At 43.9% G+C, this 11639-nt stretch overlaps 1 protein-coding gene and 1 long non-coding RNA gene across 2 annotated transcripts in view; both read left to right on the forward strand.

Moving 5' to 3' along the window:
- Nucleotides 1–11633, forward strand: part of CDPF1 (cysteine rich DPF motif domain containing 1) — a 13624-nt gene extending 1991 nt beyond the window's left edge. The window contains 3 exon segments of the mRNA XM_017730552.1: nucleotides 7076–7199; nucleotides 9352–9395; nucleotides 9398–11633. Of these exon segments, the coding sequence (XP_017586041.1) occupies nucleotides 7087–7199; nucleotides 9352–9395; nucleotides 9398–9621 (381 nt within the window). The 5' untranslated portion in view covers nucleotides 7076–7086 and the 3' untranslated portion in view covers nucleotides 9622–11633.
- LOC108445770 overlaps nucleotides 1–11639 on the forward strand; it is an 18181-nt gene that overhangs the window by 2045 nt on the left and 4497 nt on the right. The window lies entirely within an intron of this gene.

An 11639-nucleotide genomic window follows, 5' to 3' on the forward strand; every position in this document is an offset into this window, starting at 1 on the left:
TGGAGAACAGACTGTGCAGAGTACAGAGCATGCACAAAAGGAATGGCCTGGCACTCAGTGATAAAATAGGTCTTCAGCTGTCTAAGAATGAATATTTCTGTGTCCTACAGAGAATTGTGGAAGTGGTTCTTGTACACGTGCCTTGATACCTGTTTGATGCATCAGGTGTTGAAAGAAGTGCAGCCTCAGTACCTGCATATTTTTAAGGCAAAGTATTCCAAGTACTGGTTGGGTAGCCAAGTCTTTCTGACAGGGGTGAACAGAGTAACCTGAAAACATTGCTAAAAATTCAGGAAGTTTTGGGCCTGCCTGAATTCATCTCGTTCCATCTTGCTACATGGCTAGAAGAAAGGAATTTGACATAGGTGTATGTCAGGAAGTTTGGAAGCTGCTAACCCTTGACTACAAGACTTAATTTCCACTGTGAAGTGTAACCAATGAAGTGACCTTTGTGTGGAGGTGTGAAGCAAGGAAGCCATTTGCAAATTTTTGTGACAGAACTCCCAACAAGTGCCCTGGAAAACTTTCTAAGGGTTGGGTGACTGCGGGCTTTGGTCTATCAGATATGCTGCCAGTAGATCTCTCCAGTGCTTTTCTGTGCTTACTGTTCACACCAGATGGGATAACAAACCTCGAGGATTATGTCCCAGAGGAAATTAGCATGGCTGTGGAAGGTGTGGTGGGCTGTGTGCATGCAGAAGTTGTAGGTATAGTAGGGACAAGCCTGCCTTTATTCCCACGCTTTCTTGAAGCTGGCACTCTTCACCCCATACCCCTCACCCCTCTGGTAGTTTCGTTTTGCTTTTCCTTCTGGATAGTTTTGCTTTATTTCATTCTGCAGTCCCCAGCTCGAGCTCAGTCCTAACAAACCGAGAGCTGCAGTCATGCTTTATTGGAAAGAATTCCCTTCCCCAGGCATGTTAACACTGAACATCTTCCTGGTCACAGGAGGAAGTGGGCACTGCCTTCACAGCAGGGACATTGTCACATGCAACCCCATGTAATCGGGCTGCGTCTTTCCTTACAACCCCAGCTTTGCTTTCTGTAGGGAGATAAATCATTGGAGCTGTATTTCTTCCTTTCAGGATTACGTCAAGTGGCAGTGTCTTATTTCCCAAAATACTGTGTTAGCCTCTCCTGTATTTCCACAAAATCTTGGTGTTCCTATTTTTAGACTCTGTTGGAAAGTATTGCACTAAGTTTAGATTGTGCTTAACCAAGCTGGTACTTTCTGTGGTACATGTGTGGCCCTGCACTTAAGTCTTTTTAAGGACAACTTAAAACGTAATGGTCACCACTTATATATTAATAGAGCAACTTGCTCTTCCCCGCTATAGCTATTAATGTAGCATTTCTAATAGGGAGCTGCAGTTTGGAAGGGAGACAAAACAAGTTCAGGACAGAGGGTTACTATGGCTGTAGGTTGATTTTTTTATTGTGGCTGTGCAGTAAGAGGGAGATTTAATGAAATCTGACCTCAGGTCTGGTTTTTCCATTTTGGCAAAGAATAACTGTGATCCAGAACTGATGATCACTTTAGCAACACTTCAGTGTTTGGATCTCTAGTATTACAGGAAGATGTTGCCTTGTGCAACCTTCCTGTGTGAAGCTTTAAATTCTCACCTAATTTGAGGTTCTTACTAAATGCTGCCTAATTTAGAGCAGGCTGCATGCCATCTCTGAGTAAGGGGCTCTTGGGCTGGGTTTTTGTTGAGTGTTGGTTTCTCAGCTTTGTTAAATCATGGATCTTAGGTATAGATGCCTTTTTGAGATTCATCTTGTGTTCAGAAAGCCTTTTTACCTAAGGAAGGGGTTTGATTTGTCTGTGTTAGTTTATCCTGCTGCTGCTGCCATGGAGAATCCGTGGAAGCTGTTGTTCAGGAGCGGGGCTTGGGGCCTGCTCTGTGACCCATGGCTAGAGGGAAGCCTGCAGGGATCTCTGTTCCTTCCAAGCAGAGAAAGCGTAGCCATACCAGCACAACCCCCCCAGCCCGGGGGGGGGGGGCGAAAGGTGCAGCAACAAGTCAAGGTTTAATTCAATCAAGTGATCTTTGGGAGAGTGAGTAAGGATGAAAGTTCTGAATGGCCACACTTGGTGAAATTACAGTCCTGGGCTAATTCATGCTGAACCCAAGGTAAGTCACCTCAAAGGAAGAGCAGGGAGGCAGCCACAGGTGACCTAAACATGCCTTCAGGGCTGTAGCACAAAGGAACAGGAGGAACAGAGTTGTTCACATGGGGATTAACTAGCAAGTAAGAAGGTTCTGCTGTTTTATCTACTACCTGATCAGTTAGGCAGCAGATTGCTTTTCTGAAGAAAGCAAGTGCACCGCTGCTGCTGAAGTGTGTTTAAATATCTGTCACATCAAACACTGGTACATGCCAGGGTATGAACTCCTGCCCTTCTACTAGAGAGCACTCCTTCCTGTAGAAAATCAAGCTGTGAATATTTTAATAGGTTATTGTTATCACTGGTGGATACTGCAGGAAAATCCTGGCAGGTAAAAAAACCAAGGGTTTTGTAGGAGAGGACTGAGGGTGTGTCAATGTTGGTTTTATCTGACAGCCTTTCAAATCAAAGTCTGCATCTGTTTATAGGCACTTTGTTTCTTGTATGGTTTCTCTAGTTTATCAGTGACTCAGAAATACAGGAGTCTACTGTGGACTATTAAGAGGGGCTTAACTTATGTATTGTAAAGACTTGTGCTAATGAGGTTTGAAGCAAAGAAAATCAGATTACTTATCTGTGCTACTACTTTGCCACTGACCCCGACAATTTAAGGGTGATTTATGATTTCTGGCATGCCTTCCAGGCCTCTTAGCAGAGTGCTCTGAGCAGAATTGCCCTGAAGTCTTTAAGAGTCTTCAGAGAACTGGACTGAGAGCCCTTTCCCCAGGTCTGTATCAGGTATCAGTTGCAGACAGCATGGAGAAACACTCTTACAGCACTACCCAACCCCTGCCTTTCTTTTAATGCAGTTATTTACTTCCAATGGCACTGAAATCTGTGTGCTTCACCTTTTGCCAGGACATGTGAGCTGACCTCACACACGTCCTGCAGCACTCTAAGCTTGACCTGGCAGGTTTCTGCAGAGCGTGCTTGTTCAGTGGTTACCCAAGCATGTGGGTAACTGTTCTTTCCAGAAGAGCTGGGCAGGTGCATCAGGTAAGGATGTGTTCAAGTACCTTGTGGCTTCCAGTCAGAGTGCCATATGCTTGTGCAGAATTCAGTTCTAGGCAAGCTGTTGTCAAAGACCTGTTCAGCATGTGTTAGCCAGCCAGACTTGTGACATGTTACTGGGACATGGTGCTGCTTCAGAACTTTCCAAGGAGAAAAAAAAACCAGCGGTAGCACCTGGTGATGATTTGGGTTGCTTGTGGTCACAAATTTGCCTGTCATCATTAAGAAGGGACTAGTGCCCTAGACTTTCTCAAGAGATCCTTTATCCTGCTGTTGGTTTGCTAGAGGGAAGTGAGTTCTCCCTCTGCTTCATGTGTCTGGGGGGCACACAGACACCTTGCCACACTGTGACATCGGGCATCCTGCTAACATGGTGTGTAGGGCCAAACTGATGAGCTGACATTGTGATAAACTAATGTCTGTCTCAACTGGGTTTATGCTATAAAGACATGGTTATTCAAAGCAAATGAACCTTTTGGAAGCCACTCTGTGGGAAGGTGCATCTTGTCTGCTTGGTTTAGACTAAAGGTGTGAAGCACACGCATAAACTTGCCATTAAATATCTTTCATCAGAAGGAAATGGCTTTACTTTGTTGTATAGCAAACTTTACTTCTGAATGGGAGCACTCACTCTGAAATCTGTGTGTTCACTGACCTCACACCTTTAGCTAGTAACCTTAACTTTCCGAAGTGCTGATGTGTAGGCAAGCTTTCAGGACAAATGATGTTCCCAGTGAAATAAAATGTGGTACAGCTGCTACCAGTGACTTGTAAGCTGGGAGTAAAATGGAAAGCATCATAAATTCGTCTGTAGCTTGCAGGCAGGATCATATGCTTTTCAACTGGCATAGCCAAAAATGTGTTTGTACATAGATATCATTCCTTCCCAGTGGTAGGCATTGAACAGATTCTGTTCTACATGCCAATGGTCTGTGAGAGAGCAGGTGTTTCTATATCTAACATACTTCATCTCTGAACCCAGGGCTGTTATTTTAACTTGGGATCAGGACATATTCATTCCAATGTCTATGACCTTCACTGCCATAAATACTTCTTTTTTGTTGTTGTGGTTCTTGGTGTTTTGCATTATTTTAAAGAAAAGGTCACCATTATAGTCTTTTCTATTTGCTTCAAGTGACTTTCCATACTCTACTTCTTTGGGGTTAATGGTCTCCCCTTTTTAAGAACAACTGTTTACAAAAGATTGCATACAAGCGTTGATCTGAATCTCATTCTGTCAAATGGGTGTGTTGGTATTGCTGCTGGGTACCTGCATAAAAGGTAAAGTTAGGTATGCCAGGGGGACCTAGCTAGCAATCCTAAAATGCAGGGTTCAAAAAGTAGGCTTCATAGCTGAGTTGGTGCATAGCTTGAAGAATCCAGATTTTAATGTACAGGGAGAAATGTGCAGCATGTACATGCCTTACAACTAACTGACAAATCTGAAAACATTTGAGTTGATTAAATTCTCTCAAGCATCCCTGTGAGGTAGGGAAAACACATGATATCCAAGAGTCATATAATTTGTGAAAAAATATAGTTTCCTAAGGTGTTCTCAAGGTGAATTTATTTCTTAAACCAGTGTCCAGCCCCATTTATGTTACATTTGAAGAACTCTGCGCTACTGAAATGCCAGGAGTGGCAGTGGAAAGGCTGGTGGTAAAGGAATGATAAGGTAAGGGAGATTATTTCCAAAATTAAGTTTCAGGGTTTAACAGGCAAGGACTTTCTGAACTGGGTGTCTGTCATGAAGCCTCTGTAGCCTCTGAGGCCTTCCATGTTCTTCTGGAACATTAGATGACAAGTAGTCCCAGCTCTGCTTCACCTTGCCCCTAGTTCACCTTGTCAGCAGATGTCTCTGAGGATTCAGTTTCACCCCGTCGGGCGAGCAGAAATAGCAGCTTACTGTCACCAAAAGAGGGATGTGCAGGTCCCTCATCTCAGCCCTGCCTTTCTGCTGGTGCTGCAGTTCTGCCTCTTACCTTGTGCTCCTGTTAGCAGCTGTTGGATTCCCCTGCAAGCCAATTTAGTTCCCTAAAGCAATAAGAAAAAAAATATTGGAAGAAGAAAATTTAAAAGTATTTTTTTGTTACTGCATTAGTAACTAGTGTGATGTAGTAAGACTGAAACCATGGACTAAGGTGTTGGATGCTGGATACCAGCTGCCCATTCTCTGTGGTTTGGGATGTTTTAGATCACCTCTGGTCCCAGCCTGTAGGCTGCATAGTCACCAGCTGGGCATTCAGGTTGGAGTGTGTTAGGTGTGCTTCTGGAGCACATCTTTTGGTTTATTTTTTCTGAAACCCTCTGGTTTGTGTGCTGTAAGGCTTCTCTGTGGTGCAAACCTGTGTGGTAAGGAGGGACAGTCAGGCAATTTGTTCCCAAAGAAAACCCCTGAGCTGAAGCATAAATAGGGATGTGGCCTTAGTGAACTGAATCAGCTCTGCAGGGAAAGGGTCTGGCTCCAGAGCTGGAAGAGTGGGAATGCCCTGCTGTCCTTTGGCAGGCTGTGTATGTGTTCAGCTGGGAGCACACACAACCTACCTGCTCAGATACCACCCAAACCCACATTCCTGGTGCTCACCTTCTTCATAGCCTGATGCCAGCTCTGCTTCTCTTCCAAAAGCTGACTGGTTGCAGCAGAACACTGTACCATGAAAAGCGTGAGGGTTTTTGGCTAAAAGCTGTAGTTTTCTTGATAACTGCAATGTCAGTTATCATCTGTACAAGAAAATGGTGCAGGTGAGAGAAGATTGCAGTTTGCAGACAAGCAACCATGTTTCTTTCATGGATTGGTGCAATTTTTGGGCATGCACATGGTTAGCTGTGCTTGATAGGATTGTTGATACAGACTAAAATCAATCCTAAAAGCCTACTTGACACACCATATTTTTTGGAAAAAGCTCATCTTTTTGGAAAGACCCTCAACTAATATTAGTGGTATTAGTGAACGGTAAGCTCCCAAAATGTAAATCAATGGCCAGGATTTTAAACAAGTAATCTGTTAGCACCAAAGCTGACGGAGCATGACTTCCTATGTGTTATATCTCGGGACTGATGGCCACACCTTTGTAGTGAGGCCTGAAGTCTGTCAGAAGGATGGACAATAACTTTCTTAAGTGCAGATTCTCCTATTTATAAAAATATATGGGTATTCTCCAGGAGGATAAGGCAGAGCCTTCCCCTTCTGCCTATTTTCGTAAAAGTTATAGGATCTAAACTGTTTTAAAGATGTCTGCTCCTTTTTCCCATGTGGCTGGAATGGGCCAACACTTCATCGAGGTGATTCCATTGGCATCATTTCCATAGAAAAGTAGATGAGAACAGGGAGCCAGGGGTAAGCTTCCAAAACTCTATTCCAAGGTGAACCAGAAGCAAAGAAAAAGACACAGTCTTTTCATTGCAACACTTAACCTTCCTGGTACCTGCCTCCTGAGTGGGGTCCCTAACCCTTTCATGGCTCCAGTTTGAGGGAGGAGATGAGCTTTGCAGAACTGGATTGGAATTCTGCACAGCAGCAGATTGGGAACAGTGTCCTGGGAAGCACTTAGGGAGTATAGACCTCAGTTGAGCAGAGGGTTTTCAAGATTGCAGCCATGTGCTTTGTCATCTGAGTTCTTTCATGGATGTTCCAAATTAATAGGTGAACTTTGTAGTTAGGCTCCCAGTCTGCAATTTATAGACTTGTCTAAGGAATTTGAAAATTTAACTGGGACATGGGAAACCAACTTGATTTGGGAGAAAACATTTACTAATCAAGGTTTGCAATTGTCAGTTTTCTGTTGGGTTTTAATTTACAAAGCCAGATGTCTCAGGTCACTTTAATCTTCTTGCAAATATGTTCCCAGCATTGCATTTTAAGCGAAAAGATTTTTTTGTGTGTATTTCTTGCAGGTAGCTTAAAAATGAATGCTCCCAAAGAAGTTCAGACACCAGGAGAGTTCAAATGTGAGCTGTGTGAGTTATCAGCCCTGTACACATACTATGGGCAGATGCCACCAAACTCACACTCGATTGTGTAAGTGCCCTCTGAGATCACAGACTTCATTTCTGCCATGAGCATCAGAATCCTTGTACTGTGCACTGCATGAGCCCAATAATGTGCTGTATTGACCCTGAGCATGAGGCTTGGTACTTAAAGTGATCTTTTTCCCAGGGGAAGGAACGTTAAAAATTGTCAGTGTTGGTAGGAAAGACAACAATCAGTTTTTGTGCCCTGCTTCAGTATCATGCAAAAATTTGTATTTAGCCTAGTTCCTAGCCCCACTGACAACTCTACTGTACCAATATTTTCTTGCTAGAATACTACTGACTGCAGGCCTGGTATTTCTGGGAATAGCCCTCCCCTCACTGTAGCCTCCCCCAGCTGAGCGATAGATACACACAGCATGAATGAAATATATATGGCAGAAACACTTCTTAAGAGCTATGTGGCGTGATGTGGAGTTTTGAACAGCAGTGCTTTTTTGTGTGGTTTGGACAATCCCTTGTCAGACTGTGTGACATCAGGTTGTGGGGATGTTCACTATGTATTTATATGTTCAGGGACCGAAGCCTTTTCTCTCTCTGCTAAGTAGGGATATTTTGACCAGAAATTATGCAGTTACAGCTTTGTCTGCAGAGATTAAACTCCCCATAAAATAAAGCACTTTGCTTTAAATGCATGTGTAGCTTGGTGGAGGCCATCATGGTCAACAAATCCATCAGGCAAACATGGTCAGGAACTCTATGGAGCTGGAAGTCAGGCATGTACTCAGCATTTCCCCCAATAAGACTGCTCAGTTTCTTAAAGCATGGAAACAGCTGTTGATCACCACCTGCTGGGGCTGTTGTCTTTGGGCAGCTGTCTTTGTATCTTTCCAAACCCCACAGTGCTACTAGTTTTCCCTTTTCCACTCAACAAAGCAATGGCTCACCTTTGATCAGGTCCATTCCTGAAGAGTCTGAATGTGAATCTTAATTTAGGTTATCCAAGCTCAGTGTTAACATCCCAGCTTTGTTTGGATTGCTCAGGTGCCAAAAGCAAAAGAGTAATGCTGAAGCATCACACTTCTATAGATGCTTTTAAGAAATAGCTTCACACCCCATCTTTCTTGGCTTGCTCACATGTCCCAAATGCCATGCTGCAGGAAATGTGCTGGACAGGAGGCCTTGTCCAATGGCTCTGCACTGACGAGGGCTGGGAATCCTGCAAGGGGAACTTTGCAAACACAATCCTGTCTTTCTACCCCAGGGACTTGTTGACAGGGTGATCTGCCATGGTAAGATGCCTGATCTTCCCTAACAGTGGAAGGCTCTGGCCATACAATTTTCTGTTTGAGTGGACAGAAAAAGGAGACACACACTCCTGCACACGCTTGTGTGTGTATGGAGGCAAGGAGAAGGCAGTACGAGTTGACAGAATACCTTTTATCCATATTATTACCAGAATCCAAGTTTGACTTAAGCCCAGGAGTAAGTCAGGTGCCCTTGCTAGGTGCCCTGTGCAGACAGACACTCAACTGACTTCCATATTATTTTGCCTAGAGCTCCCAGAAAAAAATAGAGCTTTAGTTTTTCCCAGGCAGGTTGCCAAATTATTAATAAATGCACTCCCTCAACACCCTGGAGCGAGCAGTACAGTCTGTGACATAAAGTAAGCACACTGGTGGTGACTGCAAGGCTCTCTGCCAGTAGCTCCTGCTTTTAGGAGGTGGGGACCTCAGCTTTACAGCAGTGACATAACCAAGAGCAGTAAAACCTTTTTATTTTATACACACATGAATGCAGCTTGGAAGAGAACTTCTGATTAAAAGCTGTGCAACTGAAATGGTGACTTGACAAGGTACTGAAGTTGGCCATGCTGAGGAGTGCTTGTCATAAAAAATGCAAGATAATTACTTTAAGGTAGAGCATTGAGAAAAACTTAGTAAGATGACATTGAGAGGCCCACCAGTTGCTCTGCTTTTGGAAGAGAGATAGAAAGTGCAGTATAGGACTGAAGGCAGCTGCAGAGTTGAAGGTTTTGAAGAGAAAAGGAGCTGCAGAGCTGCTGCATTGCCTTATGTACAACAGCAGGATGAGCAAATCAAGTACAAAGGGCTGATAACTTCAGCCTCCGCAATTTCCCCCTCTCAACCATCCCCTACTGTGAAGTATACACTTAAAAGCCTGAAATTATTCTTTTACAGGCTTTTGGAAGAAGCCTATATCATGAAGGATCCTTTCACCCCTGACAGGACAAGTTCCTCATCGTTGGGTCTCATCGCAGTTTGTGTAGCAGAGCAGTGTGTGTTGGTACAGTAAGCAACAAGCAAAACAAGCTGCTTCAGTCATTTCTTTTTGTTCCAGTCCTGGTGACCTGTCAGAAAAAGATCAAGCAGCTAACACCCAAACAGTCCATTTTTAAGGCAAACCATTCCCCCTTGTCCTACCACTACATGTATGTTAATTGTACATAGTTGCATGTTCTTGTGGATTCTGCCAGATGAAGCTCTCAGTATTAAATTAAAATGATCAGCAACTGTGAGTGTTCTATTTACTGATAAGCACAGTCCAGCCTCTCAAGCACAAGGAGTGCTCTTTTCTACTTTCTTAGCACCAGGAAATTCAAGGGCAATATAGATCAACTATACCAACAGTAGGTTGGGGTTTTTTTCCATAAAAGGAATATAAATGTCCATGGATTGTTAGGTTTGTATTCACAGCACAGGGCTGTCATCCTATTTGCAAAAGTTAACGTTTAAAGTGAGCAGGGAAGAGAGTTGTACCATGCCACACTTGCTCTCTGAAGAAGAATGAATTTAAATAGCAGCTGGAAGGCAACCTTAAACTGTGAAATTTGAGTGCAGTCCAGAAAGGTGGTATAAAATTACAGTTGTCTTAATTCCTTCTTCTCTGCGCAGAACTGGCCCCTTTATTTGCCATGAGTCTCAAACTCTGGGAGTTGGGCAGACATGGCCAGAAGGATATTGGCACACTTGGCTCAGTTTAGTTGCTATTCTGACTTGTGGGCGGTCAGCACCAAGGATGGGCTAAGAGGAGCATGCAATAGCACCTTTCTCCTGATTGGATTTGTTTCCTTGTTAAAGAAATTTCTTACCTAGGTTTCCCACAGCAGAGTGTCAGGCATCCAGTTTCAGGAAAAAAAGGTTTAATAATTGAACGGTGCAGCAGCAGGAACAGCTCAGGCTGCTTCCTCCAGGAGGGGCCCTGAAGGAACCCCTGGGCTTTCATACCCTTACCATCTGTGCACCCATTCCCATGGGGAATTTCGGATCTGGGGTCTTACTGCAGTTCACTGGCTCCTGCAGAGTCTCGGGGTGACCAGTCCTCTCCCAGACTGTGATGCAGGGTCCTGAGCTCTTCGTTAGGAAAAGGATGTGTGCCTGTTCCCAGCTTGTTGCTGGGGGCTCCAGTTGTTTCCTGCCATCCAGGGCACAACGTGCAGCTGGCACTGGGAGCTTGCACACCCAGCTACCTGCACTGGGAGTATTTCTCCACATCCTATCTCTGAAGTCTCTTCTGACATTTAAATGACTGAGAATCACCAAAAGTGATTGCAGCTCAGAGTGTTTGGTTTTTTTTTTTTCTATTCTGGAGCTACAAGAGGGAGTTGTAGGCTCTGACTAGGTGAAGTGCCAGCACTCTCTGGTTGTGGCTGTGGTGGCTGGGCTCAAGTTTCCTGAGCCAGGTTGCTCAGGGCAGTTGTGTGGAGGCAGAGCTCACATGAGCAGGATCTTCCCAGTGGCACTGTCCCTGCTGTGGCAGGGGTGGACTCCCTCCCACACACAGCCCAATGAGGAGCCAAGTGCAGCTACTCAGAGAGTTTGGGCTTGATTCCTGCCCTGACATGCCAGGTTTATCCTTCCTTTTTAACAGCAGAGGATTTGTAACACAGACACATTTGGGACAAACTTGAGCATATTTAACTATTTTAATTCCCAAATGAAGTGTCTTGAATTTAGGAAGGATTCAGCAGGTATTTTCAAGTGTGGCAGTTCGAGCTGTCAGAAATAGAGCATTTCAGCCTCTCAGGGTCCTTGCACACAGTGTGCTTTTCTGAATGAAAGTGGGGCTTTTTCTTTGAAGAGCTGTGTTTCAGTTAACCTAGGCCTTGGCAATACATAGAAGATACTTGCAGTGAGTTAATGGAAGCCTCTTCTAATCTTTTTGAAAGTCCTGCTTATTTTGCCTATTGTGGAAATTTGTCAGTCATTTACTGCTTGTTATCTGAGTTTTCAGGATTCCCCTGATGGTATCACTCAAAGTAAAACATTGATTGTAAATAATTGAGAATAAATTTCTTACCAAACTGGCCAGGCCTGATAGTGAATCACACATATGACTATGGTTTCAAAATGTATTTAGCAATACTGCTTAGGTAACATTGAAAGAGATCTGCAGAAATGATAATTAGTGCTTTAAACACCTGTACCACAAAGTAAGCAAACACATAATTTTCCTCTTCTTGTAGGGA

Source organism: Corvus brachyrhynchos, unplaced genomic scaffold, assembly GCF_000691975.1.
Source record: "Corvus brachyrhynchos isolate BGI_N302 unplaced genomic scaffold, ASM69197v1 scaffold523, whole genome shotgun sequence".
Classification (NCBI taxonomy): Eukaryota; Metazoa; Chordata; class Aves; order Passeriformes; family Corvidae; genus Corvus; species Corvus brachyrhynchos.